Source organism: Columba livia, chromosome 2, assembly GCF_036013475.1.
Source record: "Columba livia isolate bColLiv1 breed racing homer chromosome 2, bColLiv1.pat.W.v2, whole genome shotgun sequence".
Taxonomy (NCBI): Eukaryota; Metazoa; Chordata; class Aves; order Columbiformes; family Columbidae; genus Columba; species Columba livia.
The window spans coordinates 22,516,697-22,540,653 of record NC_088603.1 but is presented as its reverse complement, the minus strand read 5'-3'; the positions used below and the strand labels follow the sequence as shown (position 1 = coordinate 22,540,653).

Sequence of the window (23,957 nt, the reverse complement as noted above, 5' to 3'; positions counted from 1 at the left end):
AATAAAGAAGTCTTTCTGTGGTAATATTGAGAGAAGAGCATGAAGTCAGAGGAATGTTTTCTAAATGAAGTGTATTTGCTGTTTCTGGGCAGCCTGTTTGAAGGGTAGTACTGCCACCTCTTTCAGAAACCCAGAAATCATTCCTTTACACTTGCTAAAAATCTGATTCAAGGAACAGTTCAGCACAAGCATTAGTGAGATACAGCAGCAACTCTTAGGAGTTATGGCAGCTACAAGTTAAGCGGGAACAGTAACATGTGGATTTTGTGTGGCTGCATCATTTTTGCTCACCTGCTATTTGTTAGCTTAAACTATTTTATAGGGAGGATTTCAATCTTGAATCTAGATCAGAAACCACAATATTCACACACTAATTCAGGGAAGAGTCGTGTCTCCCTACAGCTTCTTAAAGTTATTTTGAAAACATGTGAGAAATGCATTTCTGTGGCTGCATGAGTAAAGGAAAACAATGCATCTGCTTACTTAAAAGCCAAGTTTTCATTTGCACTGTGCATAGCAGAAATTTGCTCTTCCCTTTCCACAACAAATGTAACTGTGTGACTCATTGCATTCTTGTTCAAATGTGTTCTGCATTTTGCAAAAGCTTATGACAAAAATAAGATAATTTTTCTCTTCTGAGCCATAAAACCTCCACATATTTCTAGCTGTCCTCTCTTGGAATATCCTCTCTGCCAGCACCTGGAATAAATGAAGTCATACCTCCTCTCCAGCTCCCAGAGGCTTACATTTCTGTATTCTCATGTACTACATGTTATACTGCAACAGGAGAGAAAAATAACATTTACTTAATCAAACCCACCAAAAAGAACAAACTATTTCTCCCTAACCTTTTCAGGGCTTCATGCTACAAGCTCTGCCTTTTCCAAGGCACGTCCTCCTCGAGTCTTCAAATACTTGAAACTCCTACTGACCTGCACTGCTGGTGTAGTGTCAAATACAATATTGGTTAAACAAACAGGAAAAAAATACAGGCATTAGTGCATTTGCTATTTCTTTCAGTCTATTTTCCTTCAAAAAATCAGACTTGTTTGTTGAAAGAAACATCCTCCATATAGAAGTGGGCTGGTACATAAAGAGAAATTAAAAAATTATTCCTTGTGTATGGTGATTGTGACAGCAAAAAAGTCTTCTCAAAAATCTTATGCTTTGTACAGAATATAACCAACTTATATTTGAGATCAACAAAAATAAAGGCTACACGTCCTCATTTAGCAGATAAACAGATATTCATCTGCTCTGAAAAAATCTAAGGCACAGAACCTAGGCACAGAAACCAAGGAATCAACTAAATTTAGGTAGCTAGGTGAATTACGAATGCACTTTTTGGTGGCCTGGACCACTCTAGGCACTCTCCATCCATTGACTCTAGAGGGAGCTCAGAGCAGTTACACCGTGTGTTACTGTTACTCGCTTAGAATTAATTTGTCTGAACCGAGATCTGTGCTTAGATTCACATGTGAAGTCATTGAGCAGAACCGAAAAACGCACTGAGTTTTTGGAGTTGCAGCACAGCCAAGAAGCAACAGAGATGGGCATTTTCCCTACCTCCATTTTGCTCACATAACAAATGTGCAATGGAAAACATTAGGGGGTAAAGGAGGAATCATTTTTATGTGTTCTCCATAGAAAGGAAATTATGGTAGAAATACAAAAAAAAAAAAACCAAAACAAAACATCACGAGCCATAACACAGGGAAAAATGGAAAAATGACTGGGTCTAGAAGTGGAAGGATGAAGGAAAAGGCCATTAGTACATTGAAGGGTGGAGGGAAGCCCCAAGAGATGTCACAGAGCAAATAAAAATCCATAAAGATAAGTAAAAATTTAAGAAAAGGGTGTAACCACTGTGTTACTCATACAGTAGTAGTTCCTATATTAGAGAGAGAACAAACAACCCACCAGCTTCCTTAACTGCCCATATTTTCCATTTACACAGATTTTGGAATGCAATTCCTAGACCATTCGTGGTCAGATATCTACTTGTATATTCCCAGGCACCCTTTGTTCCCTCACTCCGTTCTATTACAGTATGAGGCATGTAACAAGCCTTGGAATTAGATGAACACAAATTACATCCATGTGTTCCTAATAAGTGATTTTCTGCTTATTGACATACCAGATAGATAAAAAAAATCCCATCCACTCTTTCTTGTCCTGCTGGTCCTCTTAAATTGGCACTGAAGAGCTCTTTTCCCCCTCATACACCAGAGCCTCAGAGCCCTTCATTATCTCTTGACTTCAAACCAGCATTCTCTCCCATCCATTTTCAAACCAGCCCCCACCTGTTGGGCAGTGACTGCTGCCTACAATACATTTAAACCTCTCTCCCTGCTAACAGTGTGGCTTCAGTTGTGTTTGCACAGCTGGGGCTGATGGGCAACTTCCTCCTCCACCCTTCCCCCACCCCCCGCCTCGAAAAACCAAAACCAAAACCCCACAAAACAAAACCAGAAGCAAAAAACTTGAACAGCAACAGAAGAAAAAGCATGTTACCGTACTGCAATAGTCTGCAAACTCTGTTCATGCAAAAAGCTCTGCCACAGCCATCTCCTCTGACAATGGACAGACCAGTGCCTCTCAGTGATTAAAACCCCAGTGCCTATATCTGGCCCATGAAGGTAATGGGAGTGGTGCTTGTAACTACAAGGAGCTCATAGAGCTGAGTATTCTGCAAAGTGTTTAGATAGATACGTACATCTACTGGCATCAGGTTTAAAAGAGAAACTTGTATATCAGGTCTTTTTATAATTTAGCCCTTAACTTGTGAAGTTTTTTTTTCATTTTTACCAGTACTGTCATTTCAGATGGCCTGTGTTTCTGTGTCTTCCATTCCTGTGTGATATCACAGAAGAACTGGATTTTTTTCCAATAGATTTTCCTTTTCAGCGATCTCACTGATGTAGTTAAACAATTCAAATAAAAAGACATAGTCATATTTCTGTATGCTTCAGAAAAAAAAAAAAAAAAAACCAAGAACATTCTGTGGCCAAATGAAATCTTCAGTCTTGCTCAGCAAAATAGGGACGCATTTCCTTCTCTCTAGTTCAGTACAAAAAAAGCTTTACGAGGCAACGCTGTTAAAACTGGTGCTGTTTTCAAAAGAATCTCAGTCCATGCCAAATTGAGTTGTTTGTGAATGACAGCTTATCAAGGAGAGGCAAGCTGGATTTTGGGCCACAGACACTGTGCTTTATCCAATTGGTCCTGATCACATTTGCCTTTGTACTGAGTGAAGTGCAATCTGACGTCAAGGGTCAGGATTTCATGTCCCTGCTCCCAAAAGACCAAGTGGAGATTTCTTTGTTGTCATGCACTGATAGAGCAGCAACTTGAATTTCCGTGACATCAACAAAAGCTCACAAATGAACAGCATTATGAAGCTTTTAAGAGAGCAGTGGCTCTAATGAAGCAATTAAACAGACAGCTGAGGAGCACCTGAATACACAGTGCATACATAAAGAAAACCGGGCAGCCACAGTTCCCCCTGGATGTAGACCTCCCTCTCTCCCTGAGAGGGAGAGAGCGCATGGGCAATCTATCATATATGTGAGCAGTCTGTTCTATGGCTGTGGTAAACTGCACTATAAATTGGAAAGGGCATTATCATAACAGCCATCTCTGTATGTGGTTATTCTTCAGTAGTAACTACAACTCACACCACCAAAAGGAAAAACATGGTGCCAGGATTCAGCATGCACTGCTGCCAAGAAAAGATCCTTACAGGTAAAAGTGGGAACCTGGAAGAATGCAGAAATACATTTGTGAGGCCTGTTTCATTGATAAAGCAAAGGGAACTAGACCATAACTACTCCTCTGTAAATTTAAGGCTTAGTTCATCAGTGAATAAATATGAACAAACAACTACAAGTCTGAACCCAACTGCAGCTGAGGTTGCACAGTAAGCTTCCTCTTTTGTAAGCTTTTCACCAGGCTCACTGAGGAAACTTTTGAAATTTCTGTTGTTACTTACTGCAACATTGTCATAGTTACATGAAAGGTGATTTTCAGTGTCAAAATCTGTAAAGTTCAGTAGGATTCTGTGGCCGTAGTCAGCTTGAATAATCCAAGAACAATCTGTGTTGTTATTATAAGGTTGAGGGTAGTTTGGAGAATGGATTTCCCCACTGGTAGCTTGGAAAATCCCGCCACAGCCTGAAAAAAAGACATAATCAGTTTTAATCAGAAGCCCTTCTATGCTTAGCAAGATTCCACCTATATTTTTAAACTAAGGGAAGAACACTTCCATCTTTACATTTTCTACATTAAACTTTTGTAGTATGTGTGCTCAAACTGGTGAAGTGTCCTGTCCACAACAAAAATCAATGAAATTACTATCAGGAAAGTATAACATTATCATTGTTGGTGAATATACAACAAAGTTAGTGAGTAATGTTTCTTTTTTGCCCCAGGCTGGCAGTAGATGTTGTAAAGGCTGAAGCATTAATGCTGGTATTCCTCTATCCTAGGTATTGTAAAAACAATCAAAAATACCATTCACGTGAATGCCACAGAGCTAGCATACTGAGAGAGCAATGACTAGGCCTAGCTGAGCATGGGGGTGAGAGAACTATTTCTGAAATATCCAAACAGCCAGGATCTCTGCTTTCCCCACGTGCAGTACAAAATTTGCAAACCTCAAGTTACTACTTCCCTTCCCAGGCAGCCGAGGGCTTCCTGAGGACTCCACCCTCACCAGAACAGCTCCAGTGCTCATGAACATCTAAACAGCCTGGAATGATGGATCCTGTGTGGGAAGTGTCATGGCTTTCAATAGGAATAACACAAACAAATGGACTTTGTATGTTGTAAAGGGATGGAGGAGGGTGACAGAAAGACATTGGGACTGCTATAGATGGAGGTAGCCTGCTGGAAGGATAAAAACTATACTGTTATTCCACTCTTGTGAGTGGGTATTTTAGGGGCTTCAAGGGGGTTGGAGTACAACAGGCAAGAACCCATAAAGGGATGAGAAAGCTTCAGGGGGCCTAGGTAGAAAAAATAAGATCTCAGAAGGGAATTAATTCAAAGGACTATGGTAGACTTTTTTTTACAAAAAAAAAATCATCCACCTTTCTCACAAAACTTGCAAGAACAGAGAAATATAAACCTTGACAAACTAATGAATTAGTGTGCTTAACCAAGCAAATCTACAAGAATTAAAATCTGCATTTCATTGCAATTATTTTCCAATAACTGGCCTTTTCATAAGAACTCCCATGTAGAGATATATGTCTGGGTCTTTCAAGCATGTATCTTCTTTTGCTGATTACCAGCAAGGCTTTGAACAAATAAACACATGGGGGATGGATGAACCTTATAGAGTTCAAGTACTTGGTAATCACTCAAAATATTTTTGGAGTCCACCGAGTTCTCCAAATTAACCCACATTCTCAGATATTTTTCAGTTTACGGTTTAAAACCAAAAGCAATATTCAGCTAATAACGGAGTGTCTGGGGAGAACTGCTAGCCTGCAAAAGTTATTTTTTGATTACAGGGATGTCTTGATTACTTATGTAGAGAAGAAACTCCAACAAGGTTGACTGTAACAAAAAACACATAAATAGGCCTAGATTCTAGCTAGTTAGACACTTTTTTCCGCTGTGTGTTTTTCAGCATCTCTTAGTGTTAACAAAACCAGTAACACCCAAATTCTCCTTCAGTTTTCAGTGCTGTGCTATTTGACTGCTTTAAATGCTTGTAGGGTTGATTCATGATCTCAGACTTCCTGAATTTCTGCTGGTATGAATCAGGGTACTCACCACCTGGATTTTCTTGCCAGGAGGCATTAAAGCCTTTCCCTGTCGCTGCTGCACCTGTCTCGAAACGGACAACGGCTGAATTGCCAGTAGTAGAGACTCGCAGTGGGTTCTGGGCTGATCTTGAAACACATAGCTGGGCTAGTCTAGGAGAGAAGAAATCAGGGCCACCGTAGACCTAGAAATACAAAAAACACTGTCAAAGTTTTTTTAAAAGACTGTCTGCCACACAGAATGCATGAGAACTGTTTAGCTAAGAGAGAAAAAAAAACCTGTGTATTGAAGGTGATTGCACATTTTGAAATGTGAAGTAGCTAATAAAGTCATTTTCTCTGCAGGTTTACTTGGTATCTGAACCATCTGGCACAAGTATGAAATTTTAGAAGATTTCAAAACTGCTTTGCATTAAATAAGAATTTTCTGTTTTGGGGACTCTGTCACATTCTTCTTCCCCCATCCCTCCAGGGTTAGCACTTTGTTTCTGTGGGGATATAAACCCAGAGATTTTTGTGTTCTTGTGCAAACAAACTGCATATATTTGCAGGAACTTATGCTGATATTTTGCACCCTTAATTTTTAAAGGCACAGCTAAAACTGATTTTTAAGTTGGAGCAAAATTTCATCACTCTTTCTGATAAAACAAAAAAAATTTCAATTTTATTGATTTCAGTGGCAGAATCAACATCCAAACTATGAGATTTTTGTGAAGTAATCTACATTTTAATTATATTGCTCAGACACAAGGATATATATCATACATATCTGCCACAGAAGACAGGTTTTGACTTTTAAAGAGTAATCATTTCCTAGTCAGAAGAGTGTGCCTCAGGCAGTTATAAACCAGAAAACCATGACTCTCTTAAACATCATCAGCAGTATTGTGTAGTTTATAACCATAGAATTTAATAACCATAGAATTGTAGAATAGTTTGGGTTGAAAAGGACCTGAAAGGCCACCTAGTCCAACCTCCCTGCAGTGAGCAGGGACATCTTCAATCAGATCAGGTTGCTCTAAACCAGGGCTGTCACACTCATTTTCACCGGGGGCCACATCAGCCTTGCAGTTGCCTTCAAAGGGCCAGCTGTCATTTTAGGACTGTATAGATGCAACTGCTCCTACATAAGCAACCAATTGAAGTGATTTAGGTGGCAGTACTGAAGCCTCGTTCATTCTGTTTCTTGTTTTCCAAATGGGTTGTGGGATTTTAGTTTGAGCTTATTTATACCTGGTAGAACTGCCTCACCTTCCTTAGTCTTCCCTTTCAAAGCTGGAGAAAAAACACATGATCAGTGCAATTTTCAAATCCAGACATGATTCTGGTGCCTTCAATGACTGAATTTTCTTGACTTCTTGCATGCTAATAAAATGCCACCTGATATTAAAGGTCTCTTGCCTTCCACTGGTATGTCTCTGGTAGGACAGCAGCTGCAAAAGTCAGCCTGACAGTAACCTCAAATGTGAAAAATGTTAGAGAGATACAACAGACAAAGTGTGTGCTATTGTCTTTCAGCAACTGAACTAGCAATAGACAGATTCTTATCATATCAGTATATATTATGTATAAATCCTAAAGCTAAACTAGAGAATGGCAAGTTCTAACAAAAAAAAAAAAAACTAAAAAAACAAAAACAAAAACAAACAGGGAACAGGAAGATAAGGCAACAGATCCCATCAGGATTTTCACACCACTAGCATCTCAAGTCTGCTCTGATATTGTATTAATCTGGTAAACATCAAAAAGGTCAAAAAAGCAATCACAGAATGGTTGGAGTTGGAAGTGACCTCTGGAGATCCCTTGTCCAACCCACCTGCTAAAGCAGGTTCACCAGAGCAGATGGCACAAGAATGTGTGCAGGTAGGTTTTGAATGTCTCCAGAGAAGGAGACTCCACAACCTCCCTGGGCAGCTTGTTCCGGTGCTCTGTCACCCTCACGGTGAAGATGTTACTCCTCATATTCAGATGGAACCTCATATGGTTCCAGCAGCCTGTGCCTGCTTCCCCTCATCCTGTCATTGGGCACCACTGGAAAGACTTTGGTCCCATCCTCTTGACACCCACCCTTGAGATATTTATAACTATAAATGAGATCCCCTCTCAACCTTCTCTTCTCCAGGCTGAACAGACCCAGCTCTCTCAGTCTTTCCTCATAAGAAAGGTGCTCCAAACCCCTAATCATCTTCGTAGCCCTCTGCTGAACTTTCTCCAGTAATTCCTTGTCCTTCTTAAACTTGGGAGCCCAGAACTGGACACAGTACTCCAGATGCGGCCTCAGTACTGACCCACAGGGAACACCACCAGCTACAGGCCTCCCTTCCAACACAAACTATTCTATGATTCTATTAACTAGACTTGCATCATTGATCACAACCCTCTGATCTCTGCCATCCAGCCAGTTCTCAATCCATTTCACTGTGCACTCATCCAACCCACACTTCCTGAGCTTACCTATGAGGATGTTGTGGGGGACAGTATCAAAAGCCTTGCTGAATTCAAGGTAGACAACATCCACTGCTCTCCCCTCATCTACCCAGCCAGTCATGCCATCAAATAAGGTTATCAGGTTGGTCAAACATGATTTCCCCTTGGTGAATCCATGTTGACTACTCCTGATAACCTTCTTTTCCTCTGTATGCTTGGAGATGACATCCAAATGAATTGTTTGATCAATCTATCAATCACTCTCAGAAAGTGGCAGTACTAAAAGAAGCAGCCTTCTAGATGGCCCTTTTGCGTCTGATCCCTTCTAGATGAGGGGAAACTCAATATTTTAATAAGCTCTGCCAGATACTTTTTAACCTCAGAAGAAGTTTGGGTTCTGTCCAAGCTAAATATCTGAGCAAGTCTTACGAACAGCTGAGCTAGTCCAACCACCTCCAGGGCTAAATGTAGTGCATTGCTGCACAATTTGATTAATTGTGTACTCACTAACTGCTCGCGATGCCTGACACTGCTCTGCCATTAGAGGTATAAGGGAAAGAATTTTTTTTTTTAACTGGAAAAAATATTCAGGGACTCCAGGATAATGTGAGACCTCAGAAGCTGAAGCTTGCAACCCCAGAAGAAACAAGAAATTAATTTTTTAATAAATGTCATAGTCTGTTAGATGGTCAGAGGACTATTTTGTTTTAGTGGCTGATTACACAGGCTCAATAGCTTAAACGTTTTAATTTTGACTGAGACAGCACTTTTTTGCATTTTAAGGGGCGTCTGCGTGACTTGAATGGCTAACAGTTCCCCTGTCTGATCGATAATCCGAAGGCATTCAAGAGAAGTCAGAATGCCAAAATCACAGCTCAGATTAAGAATCTGTAATGAAGCAGTCACAGTCTGGGGAAGAAGCATGTTTGCCTGCTGGAAGCTTAGTGTAGAAGAATCTTACTGCTTGGCTGCTTGTGAGGCCCAATGACAGCTGCATTCATCAGAAGTCTGTTCAAAATGTGAATTTTAAAATGTGTTTGTGGTGTACTCCCTGAGTCAGAGCCTCAGCATGGGATCTAGCAGGAACATACGCTCTTAATCATGTAAACCAGCCCAGAGAAGCTATGTGGCAGAGGAAGCAGCAGGAGTTTCTAATATGCATCTAATAAGCATCATGGACCAGCCTCTCACATCATCCCTGGTGCTCCCTGGGGCCATCTGCACACCACGGGCAAGGAGACCAAACCCAGCTCTGACATAAACCCTGCTGATTTCTGTAGCATTGCCTCAGAAATGAACTTGGCTTGGGCTGAAAAGCTATAGTTGAGCTGTTGGAAAAGAACTAAGGATGGAGAAGAAATATTGGTGCAAATCTGAGGTTTGTGAGTCTCCTTTACATTGTTAACTGGTCGGCAGCAGCCTTCTGCACAGTTTCAAGATAAAAAGCACAGTCAAAGGCATGCTCTTTACAGTTAGGGGTGTATTTTCTTTTCTCCTTTATACCGGTTCAATTAATCACATGCTTTCACAAGGGCTGGAACAAAAACAAGTTAGAGGGTTTCCATGACAAAAAAACAATAAAATGTTACTTTTGGCTACAAAGAGGAAAACCAATAGTTACCACATGAAAAAAAAAGAAGAGGGAAAAGAGAAAGGATGGAAAGAATTAATTCCAGGGTGTGTTTCACAAAGAGTCACAGGATGTCTGAGCTGCAAACAGATAAAAATAAAAACATTTAGTCTGACCAGAACACCTGATCCAGAGATAAAATTATTTTCGTTGGCATAGCAGGGGTGCATAAAGCCCATGGTTTAAATCTGTTCTTATCGTTTGCTTCTACCCTGTTAGCTCCATTTATTGTTAACAGTCAGCATTCCAGAGTTATGAGCAACAGAAAGCTGTTTTCATGTGGTTGGTCACCCTCATGACACAGATTTTCTGGGAATAGAACTGATCCCTGTTCAGATATAACTGCCAACAAAGAGAGACCCTGCCTTTGACAGATAATTAAGTATTCTAGTAATGCTTGGTGTTTCTTTATATTTAAATGAGAAGACCAGAGCATCTAATAAAGACTTGGAAGTTCAATAGATTGACAGGGTTCTTTCCTTTCCAGCTCAGAGCTACATCTTCCTGTGGCAACATTTATTTATAATTTACAAAAATCTGGTCCATGTTAAAGAGAAGATGTCATAATTGAATGAAACAGACACGATAATTTTTCTCTATGTATATATTTTCAATAGAAGCCATTTAAAAATATTTTTAACTCTTTCATTGTACCCAAAATGACAGCTTCTATTTTCATGAAACATTTCTAGAAAATATCTGTAAGAACAAGTTAAAATTTACTTCTGTATGTTTGTAAAATGGATAGAATCTGATGCGGAAGAGAGAAAGACAGAGTGCAACAATGTCATAAAAGAAACGAGGAGGATTAAAGGAGAATGTGTCAAACACTTGAGCATGCAGAAGCCACATGGAGAACTTGAGGGTTTTACACACACAATTTTTATGTAAGTATTATTGCACAGTCTTGGTGAAACATATGGCAGTGCTGGGGTACAGATGTTGAAGGGATAGCTTGTTTAGGAGGCATTGTCAAAGGGAAGGCGGATGGTTGCTGCATTTTACAAGAACAAATATGCTTCAGAAAAATGTGCAAGAGATAAATATTCAAGAAACTATAGTATAAAAATGGAGCTCGCAGCAAAGGTGCTGCAATGGGAAACATATCTTAGAATTTTCTTTCAGTTGTCTGCCAGGTAGAAGGTGTGAGTGTGTTTCTAAGCAAAAGCTGGATGCAACCAAGTGAGCAAGTTTACTGATTACTGAGGAATTTTTATTACAAGGCAGCTTCTTATTTCGGAGATTAGAAAGAGTTAATGGGACAGGGAGGCCCCGCAGAGTGCAGAGCCACTCTAGTACTGATTTTGACTTCCTATTAAAACTGGAAAGTTATTTGGCCTGAAAGAAACAGGAAGCGGTAGAACTCACTATTCAGAGATAAGGAAAAAGTGAAATCAGGAGAATAATTATGAGAAAAAGCAGACTTCAAAACCGGAAGAATTGGTAGACAGGATACTCTTGAGAAGATAATGTGCAAGTGAAAGAAGTTCAGAAACTTAGTTATCACTGACATACACTGTGTCAAAGGCACATCAGGAACCTCCCTTTTTCTAACACACTTAAAACTTTTCTGTGTGTGATTTTCAGCCTGGACATACATAGACAACTATAGGAAAGAAGATTACAAGATAGAGCAGCTCCTAAAAATAGTTAACCACATTTTTTTGCCCCTCCACTAAATGATCCATTATTTTCCTCTACATTAGCACCCTACACTTAATTCTTCATAAAAGATGGACTTTTGAAGACTGAGTTTTTCAAAACAGTTTTGTCTCTTGTTAGGAAGTGTACAGTGCCTAGCATCATCATTGATTAAGGTATACAGACACCAAAGGTATGAAAGCAAGAAGTAATAAGAGTGCTATGGTTTCTGTGACAACCTCTGTGGAACAGAACTGTAACTACAGCAGAAATGGGAAATTGCAGTAGAATTATTTGTTCTGCTCCTACAGTTCTTGCGATTATCTACTCCAGACAGAAAACCATGTGACTTGTGTATTTTTGCTCTTACCTCCAAAACGTCGTAGCTGCAGTTTGGATGATATGCAACGTCCAGTTCATAAATGGTGAGTTGAATGCTGCTGCCAGGTGCTGTGTGAATGTACCAGATGCATTCCCTATTGCTTGGGTATCTGTTGGGGTAGCCAGGGCTGTGAAATGAGCCAGAAGGGCCAGAGAGTTCTCCTCCACAACCTGACAACACAGCAAAGTTTAGAAAATCTCACTGACAGCTGTGCAACAAGGACAGGCATTGGCACAATTTTCATGAACAAATGTATATACTGGACTTGAGGGTCCCCTCTGTCACAGAGAACTGAGGTCTAGCAGGGAAGATGATAAACTCAGGAACTGCAGGCTGGACCTCTGGGTGCTGCCCATGCAGTAGGAACTTCACCTCCTGTTTTGGCATGATCCTCACCATATCTCAGAATCTTCTTTGACAGCTGAAGAAACTAAGACACGGAGCAAAAAAAGTGACATTTTTTTGTATTAGCCTCTAATTTTGAGCAGTTCTAGAAAGCTGAATCAGATCTACCCTCAGTGCTTACTGACCTCAGCTAATACACAAGCTAAGTTATCATGGGGAGGGCTTCCTATTGTTGTAAAAATGACATTTCCCACTGCTTTAGAAATCATAAAATTAAAGACAATGACATTTCCCTCAGCCCACTGAGCACGATTACAAGCTGCCAAGTCACGGTGGATAAACTGGCTTTCTGGTATTCGGTGGGTTTAATGTTCTTTTTTTTTTTTTTTTTTTAAATTGTAATCATGCAATTGTAAGACATGCCATGTTTGAAAAGTTATCTCTCTTATTTTCAGATAATAATTTATTATCCTAATCTTACTCCCCAACCCCTTGGGTGATTAAATTCTTGCATATTATGAGCTAGATTAAAAAAAAAAAAAAAGTAAAACAATGAATCAACTGCAGGCCAAAGTAGCTGAACACCTGAGACTGCAGTTTTATCATTGCTTTATGGGGACGTGGCAACTGCTGCCCTCATCTCCTTTTGCTGAGCTCCCAGGAAGATCCAGTCCCTGGGTCCAGGTGTCAGAAGGGAGGAAGGCACAACAGCCCCTCCCAGGGTCAGGGCAGCTTTAGATTAGCTACATTCATGGTGAGACCTTACCTTTAGAGAAGCCAGTAGGGTGGCTGCGTACCTGCCACATGCAGAAAGCAAGGGATTTGTGTGTGTTGCTCTGCCTTGCAGCACCTTTTTCATCTCTACATTACAAGCCCCCAAGTGCTTCATTTAGGTACTAGCTAATCTTTTGCTTACACAGCTTTTATGGGGTCATTCAAGCTTTCATTCAATTTCTTTGCTTATCTATCTCCAGAGGGAAGGTTCTGTCACATAGCAAAAAAGCCCCAAAATACTTAATAAACCCTCTAACAAATTATGAGCTCTATATTCCCAGAAGCAAAAATTGTGGGATGTCTGAAGTGATAAATAGCATCCGTATCAGAATTTTTAGTTACATGAGATATTTTGTAACATAAAACAAAATACTACCCCTCTGACCTGCTCATCTAATCTACACAGATGTGTAAAACTTCCCTAATCGCTGGTAAATGTATGCATAATTTGCAAATTGAACAAGGTATCTTTGGCCATTGCTCTGCTTAACACTTTTTTTTTTCCTTCAGGAAGCTATAAAACAAGATATTCAATTAAATGCAAATACTTTCCTCAACACCTTCTGTGACAATCCTGTGGTTACTGAAGGGTAGCTCCTAAGGCCCAGAAGCATTTCCCATTGTCCCTACCATGGAGTCTTTCAGCTCCTCACTGGAAACTTGAGTTTTGTTTTGCCACAGTTGGCTCTAGGACTTCTAGGACTGCAAAACACAAGTCTATGAGAGGAAAGAGTAGCAGGTCTGGAAGGGAGCAAAGCAATAGGAAGCTATTTTAAACTAAAAAAGAACCAGCTAAATGCAGATGTGAGGAAGACTCCAGCCATGCCAGCAATGTAAAACAGATTTCTGTCAGTCCATCACCCAGTATTCTCCAGAAAACCACATTTTAAACACAAGAATTCCCACCATTGAACAACAGTCAGCTATAATCCAGGAAAGCCTTTACATAGCTGAGGTTGGCCTCACAGGTGAATTGGCATGGGCTTAGTTCTCCCTTTTTCCACACCTTGTGGCACACAATGCTCCATAACCCTGAGGTAGTTTGCCTTGCAGCCACAAAGCTACAGTGTCAAGCTACCCGATGTCTCAACCAAAGAGTAAGAGGAGCTTTCAGGTGTATTTGAAGCCAATCCTGCCTTCAGTCCCTCTGGAGAGACAAACAGAGTAAGGCAGTGCGCTTACTTCCCTGGGGCCTGTCAGCACCGCTGGGTAACTGTTACCCCCCAAACCTTTGATACCCATGAACATTTCAGCAGGGGATGGAGAGGAAGTAAGCTTCAGTGTAACCCACCACCCCACTTTTTCCCAGTGCCATCAATAGATTTTCCTCAATGAAACCAGGTCCTTGGGTTTTCACAACTAGAGAAAAAAAGGTGTCAGCGGGGGGGAAGCCTTACAGCTGAATTTGCAGGGTGAGTTACTCTCTTTCTTGTCCCCCAGCAGCAGGAGTGACACTGCTGCTGAGGACACAGAACTCGGGAGGGGAAAGCCGCCCTGCCAGCTTGGGAAAGAGAAAGATTTCTCAACAAACAGACTCGATGGCTTGGCTCCTGAGGGGTTGGGAACGGGGAGGCAGGGGAGTTTCAGCAGGCAAGAACAAAGCAAATTGCTATTTATCTCAGCCTGAAGAAAGCTGGGAACATTTTAAAACTAAACAGGCAGTTATGACTCAGCTTCTCCTACTAAGAGTTTCCTGATAGCCACAAAGACATGTTTTTTATTTAAACCCGCAGTGGCTCAGAGGAGTGGAAAGCTTGTGTGCTGCACTTTGAGGCACAGACCTTTCTCTCTACGCAGCCCTTGCAGTCGCACTCAGGTTACTCACACTCCCTCTCCAGAATGGTTTATATGTTCTCTGAGCTCTATCGATATTCTCTGGATGAGGTACGTGAAGCACATGAATAAGAACGTCGAACTATTGTTAATGTGCCATTTCTTTTCTTCCAACTACAAATGTTCCCAGAAAAGGCTTTTTTGTTTAAAGAGAAGTGATTATTTTTATTACCTCCAGTAAAATGGAGGTAAAGTTTACTTCTCTGTGATTCATTTCTTACAGTGAATGTGCTGAACTCATTTTGCCAATCTTTTGTTAACTGTTTACAAACAGATGGGAAATCGCTTGAGTTTATGCTTAAGTATTCACAGACTAATAACTTCGATCTTTGCAAATATGTGAATTTCACACCTGAACTATTTTGACAGACCTGCATATGGAAGCAGAAACCTCTGTATGAGAGCAGAAACACAATCTCTGAACTCTCTGGCCCGCTGACAGAATGTCGATAAGTTATGTTTCTGCTCTTATATGGATGAGGTGAGAATCATTTGTGTTGTGCTTTTTTTTTGAAAATATAGACACTAGATGATTTTAACAAAATATTTACAGAAATACTTAAGAGATGAAAACAAAAGTTGCTGCCCTTAACCTCATTTACTACATCTGTAGAACACTAAAATGAGAAAAACTCAAATGACAGGAAAACTTTTTGAAATGCTTACAAACATGGTATGTGGAACACATGCCCAGTCTGTGAACAAAAACAAACAAACCCCCACAACAATAACAGCTACAACAAAACAAAGAAAAAACCCCACCACCACAACAACAAGACAAACAAACAACAACAAAAAATTGTCCAGGAATACTATTTCATAATGAGAAGCAAACTTTGATTCACCAACTTTGCAGCTTATATTTCAGTTCCTGGAACATTTTTGGTCCTTACTATTCACAAACCTTTTATCTTGGATGTTTTTAAAAGTTGAATTTATAATTCTATCCATGTTTATTCAGTGTCTTCTCCGTTTTCATTAGCCACAAAATTCTTGCAGCGTTATCCCTTTCCTTGATTGAATTACAGATACAAGCTATCGAGGAAAACTAAACTGCCAGTATTTTTGATATTATTTGTGCATCACCTATGAAGACAGGTTCCCTGCCTTAAGATGCTTACACTAGGCTTTGAAATCTGCCTTGGCAGATACCTAAAATAATCAGAAAATATATAAAATAAACTACGTTTGTATGAATGTTCAGACTGAGGATGCAGATGCCTATTTATTTACATACCTATATGAATATATGTGAATATCTGAATGGATTTTGCATTTAAAAGAAAACTTCAGGAGAAATGCCAGTCCTATTTTTTTGTAGCATGCATTTGTATGTACTGTATCCTTTTCCTATTTTTTGAGCAAGCTAAGAAATCCATTTTGATTTAGCCTGGAATGTAACTTCCACACAATGGAGCCTGCCTACTTTATTAAAATATTGAAATAGGGAAAGATTAACTGATGGTGTAATTATCTCAGCTAATTAAACTTCTTCCATCTCGGGCATCACCATTAAATGAAAACAAACCTTTTCCTGGTGTTTACATTTGTCTGCAAACATCAGATGAGAGTTTGCTTCTATTCAAATAAATTGAATTAGTGCTGTTTGTGGCAACAAATCAAAAAAGACTTGGTCTTTAGGGGTGAATAAAAATGAGGAAGAAAAAAGCATAAACTGCTTCATGACTTCATTTCTCACTGAAAGAACAGTGAATAATGTGAAACCATTCTGTTCCTAGTGGAGCATCTTTAAAAGTTTCTCTCAGCACAGAAATACATGGTCTTGCTGTAAGTGGATGGCTATACAGACAGCTGAACTGCACACAGCATATGTTCAGTTTGTGCGGGCTTCCTGCACTCATTTTGGAAACTTCAGACCTGCAGCTAAACTGACAAAAAAAAACAAACACCACAACACCACCACCACCACCACCAAACCACGGAGGCTAGGTACTATTTTAGTACTGTAAAGGTCTTGGAATTGCCTTGAAAATGCTTAAAACAACTGCCTAACCTGGTGTTAGTTGCTAGGAAATCAGACAACAAATAGAAAGCTCAGGAAACATAGATTTGGTGTCTTTGCTTTCCTCTGGCTAAAACCTAAGTATTCATTGAAGATTGTGCAAGGGATGATTTAGAGATGACTTTCCATATTACTGCCTGTCTGGTTAGCAGATGGTATTCATTAACCAAAGAAGAATCTCTATTCTCATAAATAATTATAGCTGAATAGAGAAGTAGTAATCTGTGGAAACCCCTATTATTTGCAAGGTTTTCAGATTTATTCATGGATATGTTTTAGCCAAATGCTCGAAAAAATCCTTCCATGAAGTTTAAAGTGAACTGGCACTGCTCCTGTAAAATCAGAGTTAGGGAAATCAAAGGATTCAGAGTTGTTCTGTTTGTTGTGCTCATGGTGAAATATTTCAGTAAACATTAACTGACTCTTGCTGCAAGCAGCCTGTAGTGTGAACATATACCTGTACTATACTAATACTTGCATGAAGTACAACTTGGGTTTGATTCTGAAATCTTTTGCTCTCTTGAGCAGGTTTAGTTAATAGAATATTATCCAATGGAGCAAGTGGGATAATGTTTGTTATGAGGGTTTATGCAAGAAAGTAAAAAATTCAAATTAGAATCTGTTTTGTTTGGTTTGGTTGTTTGTTTTTCTGATTTGTTAATCACTTCTGTAGCTTTGATCATCATTGTTTATCAGACTCCTGAATTCTAGTATTTGCTTCAACATGTTCCAATCTGAAATCAGTAAGATGGATATTAAAGGTAGACTACTGGCACCCAAAGACCTAAAGGCAAATTTAGGCACATAAACAGGAGCTGAATTCTCCAAGATACTGAACAGCCATATCAGCTGGCAGTGTTCGACGTTAAAAAAAAAAGAAGTGCTATCTTCTATCTCTCAGACACTGATTGAACTGTTCAGCAACAAGCAGTTTAAGAAAACTTCGGCCCTTATTCTTATGTATTAGTTTGAGGGGTGGGGAGATGGCTAGATTGCTTAAGAAACAGAAATGAATTAATCCTTAGCTCTCACAGAGAACATGCCTATGTTTTTAATAACCAGACTGCAATAAAAAAGCCTGCTCTGAACATGGTAGCACCCACAACTCAAAATAACTGCTTGGGACTTCAAAAGATCAGACCCTGTGCATCCTCAGACTTAATGTGACAGAAAGACACTGAAAAGGAATAGTCGTTTTTGAAAACCGAAGGAATGGCACTTTGTCAAAGACTGCATGAGAACTGAAGAACAGAGCTCTGAGTCAGGCTTAGGAAGTCTGGGCCCCAGCTTGCTCACTGACCTGCAATACAAGAAGCTCTCCAGCAATCCTAACGGGTGCCTGGCAAATGTCTGCACTGAATGGCTTCTGCATTTTAATCTAATCTCTGCTTCTGGTATACCAGGGGTGTCACACTCATTTTCACTGGGGGCCACGTCAGCCTCACGGTTGCCTTCAAAGGGCCGAGTGTCATTTTAAGATGTGCATTTTAGGATGTACATTTATACATCCTAAAATGACACTCGGCCCTTTGAAGACAACTGCGAGGCTGATGTGGCCCCTGGCAAAAATGGGTTGGACACCTCTGTGGTATGTTTTCCTGAAGAACTGACAGATTATTTCACATTTTACCTGGTATATACACTGAGAAACCCAGACTTTAGTTATTATATGCCTTTTAATAGTTTTCAACTTTTGAAAATACAGACCCAGAGTAATGAAAATTTCTCTTCCCACAAACCAAGTGGGCTTTCTCCACATCCTGCCCATCAGTCATGGTTTCTTAAGGAAATCCAACAGAAAGAAGATGATGGTGAAGGAAAAAAACAACACAATACTTCAGGGCTACATAATTATTTTCTCAACAATACACTTTGCTTCTTTTTTAAAGGTGGAATTAATGTGTCACAGAAAACAGAATACCAGGCTCAAATTTTGACTATGCTGAGAAGAGCCAACTGAATTAATAAGCTCTACTGATAATGAAGCGGCATAATGAGTCAGCTTCCTATGAAATAAAGATATATATATATATATATATATAAAGCAGGCACCTCCTACAGGCACATTGCTTAATAAGGTAAGTGACGGGTCTAGGAAGTATGTGTCTTCTCAGATAGTGACAGTTGTCACTGGTGTAATTTTGCACTGAGAGACCTTTGCCCTTCTGGCCTCATGATTTTTTTTAAGGAAAGCGATTCAATTGGCATGCCATCTTTGCAACATCCAGGCTGTTACCAAGAGTTTGTTCTTTCTCAAAGGGTAAATATATGCCCCAAAATGTATTTGCCTGTATTAAGCTTCCTAATAAACAACATGAATGGAATGAGCACCTTGCAGATTCCAGCTTTCCTTTGGTGAATAAGCCTCTTCAGGACTTGGCTGCAGAAGAAAATATTAGTGATTTAGCAAATCAGTTCTAAATCCAGCCTCATCAATGGAAGCCCCTTAGATGAACAGTGTTATTTCAGAACTAAAGCCACTTTTAAATTGAATTCTTTGCACTACAGCTTTCCATCCAAGTTAAAATGATATAGGGCACTCTTAAGCATAAATAATCACATTGTACCAAGATCAGTTACTAATTCTGTCTTTGGGAAAGCCTAAAGACTGGGTTTCCTCTAGCAACCCAGCTCAGCAACTCAGCAACTGAAAAGCAGCAGCAGCTCAGCAATTGAAAAGATCAGATGCAAATGTCTGAAATCAAAACACTGCAAATTTGTGTCGTGTGGCAGCAGAGGCTCCTCACACCAGTTATCAACAAGGTAAGCTTTGGGCTTTTTGTGATCACCCCATAACCATGAGCAAAGCTGCTGTAAAGAGTGTCTGAAATGAAGTGTATGGGGAACATGGGGGCAAATGTAAGTGCTGCTCTCTCTAATCACCAAAGCACGTGAATGTCCTTGATACATATCTCATAGATGCTTCACAGCTGCCAGTTAAGGAGCACATGGACAGCCTGAGAAATAGTTTGCAGCAGCTTGAACTCCAGAGCACACACTTGTCACTTGAGCAGAAGTAAAAGCTCTGTCTCAGCGATATATATAGCCTTGTTATTTTCTTGCCAGGTGAGATGTTACCAGATCCAGGTTTAGATTCTCTTACAGATCTACTCTCAGGGAAGGAGGGACCTGAATGCTTCACTCTGAAATACCCAACTCAAAGCTGCACCTCCTGATGAGTTCCCCTGGACTAAGGGACTTTCTTCACTGAACTTCTTTTGTACATTTGAAAGATTTTCAGAAGGAAGAAGTAAATATAGCACCCTAACCACAGGAACATATATAATTTTGTCCAGTCTAGGGCTACCGTTTATGCCCAGAGAACATAGACAACAAGGGTAAGAGGAATACCCATCTTTGTGCATGACACCAAAAAAGTGGGAGTGCCTGCAATGAGCAAGAAGATGACTGTGGTGAGCTCTGGAGGAACTTTTACTCGTATTACAGGCTGTCAGGAGTTGCAGCTGTGATGTTCAAAGCCAGCAATGACATTCCTGAGGAGCCAGCCCTATCTGAACCCACAGCTCCTGCTCTGCTGCTCAGACACAGCCCTAAAGTAGCAGTTTGGGCCCTACGCAGTATTAGGCTGCAGTTTAGTCACCAGGATCAGAGGGGCGGTGCTGGCTGACACAGAGTGAATGTGCCAGTGCGAAAAAGAAGTGTGGGGGGATGGGAAAGGGGTGGACAGTCCGGGAAATGCTGGGGGGAGAACGTGGAGGGAAAGCACAAGAGTGCTTACCACGCAGGCAGATTCTGGAAAGCTTTGAGGGCTTTAGAAAAGCAAGTTAACCCAGCACCATGGCTACTGTAGGGAGCTGATGTCATCTGGCTGTGCATAAAAGCCTCCACTTTTTCTTTTGTGCAGTCGCAGAATGACATCACCTCGAAACACAAGAGCGTACCTTTGTGCTGCGGCACTTCCCCTGCTTCCCCCTGCCACACATCTCGCTTCTCCCACACACGGCCCTCCTTTGCCCAGAAATGCTCCTTAACCTCTGCTGAATGCAAAACACCACTGTCTAGTCTAGGAGAGCCCTCTGAGAGCCCGCAAATGCCACCAGTCTGCAGTAGCGCAGAGAAGCTCCTATTGAAGCGGTGTGTAGCACACCGTACACCTCAGCAACCCGCAGCGGGGCCTCGGCAGCCGATTTTAGCTGCTTTACATTGCTGTCAGAGCTGAATGGTGTGAACTGACTAGACAGATGGGGCAACTGTGGCAATTTAATTATTTTCAAGGTTGGCTCCTCTTTGATGGGATATACAATGGCACATGATTTAATCTTGTTACAGTCCAATATTGCTGATAAATAAGCAGAGTGGAAAAGTTGCATTTGTAGGCTCACTTATGAAGAAACTGCAAACAGTTTGCAGTTGTTCAGTCATTAACAGATTTGTTTATAATTGGCGTGCATGCCTGCCTATTTAATGAGGCCTGTGACAGTCTTTGTGACATGCAAGTACAAGAGAAAAACACCCAAAGCACATCCTGACCAATGTGATTTCATGCAGAGGAGAGAGGGGGGTAAATGGAAGTGAACGTGCTACCCTAGAAAACAAACACCACTAAAGAAAACTGGAGAGAAGCCTGCACAGAAAACACAAGTCTATAGGAGTGGGGCAAAGTGAGGGCTTAGGGCTTCCCATTAGAAAGCCCAAGTCACCCACAGCTCTGCTGTAGTAGCACATCTCTCCTGGTCAGTACAGAAATCCTGCAGATGCCCCTCATCCCTGTGCCTACACCTGCAAATGAAAGCACATTTCACCAACAGCTCTCAGTCTCTGATCAGATGCTTTTTGAAGGTGTGTATGTGCAGAAACATCCACTGGGAAAGTATTTGAGGAATTATGAGGAAATGCAATGTTTTTAGATTTGTAATGGGTTATTTCTACTTATCTGAGATAGGGTGGCATAAGCTGGGACTCCATTACACATACAAGAAAGAAAACACACCTGCCCAGAGGAAACCCCATTAACTTACCATTAACTTGCCACAGCATTTGGAACCCACTTCTAGCATACAGGCCATCAGAATAAAACTCCACGTGCAGGCTAGTCCCTGTAGTGGACCCTGCCAGTGGAAGAGACTGTCCACAGAAAGTGCCTATCAGGTTGGATTGTACATCAGGCCCATCATAAAGCTGAAATGAAACACAGAATATCCCAGTGAGTAAAAAGCAGCTCCCCAGTTCTTAATGTTTTGTACAGGATGTCAAAGGAAAAGCAGTGAGACTTCTTGCACTGGCCACCTCTGCACAGCAATATGAGCTCTGGAGAGTGTGGAAAGATTTGGATGAAATGATGAGCAAATATAACTGCAATATGTCTTTAAACCTGGCTGGACACTGTGTACAGTGGGAAGGTTTTGCTGTTTCTGTTTTGGTGTGTATTGGGTGTTGCTGAGGAAGAAGATAAAGGGCAAATGGCAATGAACTGAAGTAGAAAGAAAAAGGGGATGTCACAGGTCTGATCTGAGTGTGCGTCTAACACGCTCAGTGCTTCCAACCCACTCAATGACGACTCTGTTCACATCTTCATTTCTTTAAGACTGCACTCAGGTGATTTCAGGACTGACTGAACTTGTGATGCAGAAAACCAGTCAGCATCACCAGGGCCTCCAGAGTAGTGAGGACAAGCTGGAAACCAAAAGCAAAGTAAATCCTAGGAAACACAAGTCAAACTTCACATGTCTTTATTTATTGTTTCATGGTCTTATACCAGTGTCCTACTTTGAAGGAATAGTGGACTGAGCCACACTTTCTGAACTTTTGTACTTAGAAACACTTGATGAAATTCTCCCTCCTACTCTTAAAACAGCACCACTCAAAGAAAAAAAAAAAAAAGGCTGAAGAAATATTCCTGTGTGTAAATCTGTATGTGACTCATATACTCACATTTAAATAAAAATACTTAACACGTGTTTTGATGGGGTGACGGTAGATGCTTACATGCTTTACATTAGTTGTCTCCAAACAGGTTTAAAGGGTCTTTCAAATTCTAATTTTGTGACTTTTTTTCCAATCCAGTAAATCACACAATATGCATCTATGTTCCTCACCAAATATCCCAAGGCTCAGTGTAATCTTTCAGGGGTGAGGAGTACAATTTTTGCAAAGTTGGTAAAAACGAGACATTTTAGCTAAATTGCCTTTGACTTATGATATCAGATTGCCAGTTGTTGTCAAGTCAAAAGTTGTCTTATTATTTCTATTTTTCTTACTCTGATTCTTAAAGTTATGAAAGACAGCAACTCCTGTGCTTTATATTGCTTTGCCACAGTCCATCTTCTGTGATCTTCTGTCTCACAGAGCACATCTTCCTTACACCACCCAGCAAATTACTGGCACACAAACCACGTCTGAAAATTCTCATTGTGGATTTTTGGCATGTTTCCTTTCAGAATCTCAACAAAAACTTTTCTCTGTTCTGAAACCATCACCATAAAGTTGTCTCTATACAAATAATCAAATGCATGATCTCTAGAAAAGCAGCCAAAGTTTATTTGTATTTTCTCACCCTTCAGATCTCTTTTCCAAGTATCTCTGGTTGCACTAAGAATTCTCCTGCACTCAATGCCCATAGAATGGAAATATGATATTACAGCAAATATTGATTAAACATGCTAGCTACTAATTTTTGCACACACTTTCTAGCAGACTCACACAGGGAAATGATTAATTAAACCCTCAGGTTTTCTGTTCAAGATGTTGGTCTTGCAGAACCTTCAGAAATCTTCTAGTTGATTTAATACATAGTCCAGGCCAAAAAATCTACTCAAATGGTTTCAAATCTTCCAGCAGACAGTCTAGTTGGATTTTTAATGTAGTTCAGCCAGAAGTTAGGCACAAATTGCAGGAATAATTCTATGGTAATATTACATGGCCTATTTTATCAATTGTAACCATGGATCCTTTCGGGTTTCAGTCCTCTAATAGAATGAGAAGTGTATTGGAACTTGAGAACTCTCACTCCATTTGGTATGATTTCTCTAGGTGAAATCAGAAGTTTGAATGTTTCTAATTGGAGACCCATTGCTTGTAGTTCCTGCGAAGCCTTAATCAGATGTGTTTGATAATAGATATGAAATTGTCATACAGATCAGATGTTAAGAAGCTGAACATCCATATGTATTC

At 40.4% G+C, this 23,957-nt stretch overlaps 1 protein-coding gene across 1 annotated transcript in view; it reads right to left on the bottom strand.

Moving 5' to 3' along the window:
* The window catches only part of CUBN (cubilin), a 140,578-nt gene that overhangs the window by 66,908 nt on the left and 49,713 nt on the right, over positions 1–23,957 (bottom strand). Inside the window, exons 28-31 of the mRNA XM_065050909.1 lie at positions 21,806–21,965; positions 11,840–12,021; positions 5,782–5,956; positions 3,992–4,173 (exon numbers count right to left, since the gene is read on the bottom strand). Coding sequence (XP_064906981.1) covers positions 3,992–4,173; positions 5,782–5,956; positions 11,840–12,021; positions 21,806–21,965 — 699 coding nt within the window. The remainder of the gene's footprint in view (positions 1–3,991; positions 4,174–5,781; positions 5,957–11,839; positions 12,022–21,805; positions 21,966–23,957) is intronic.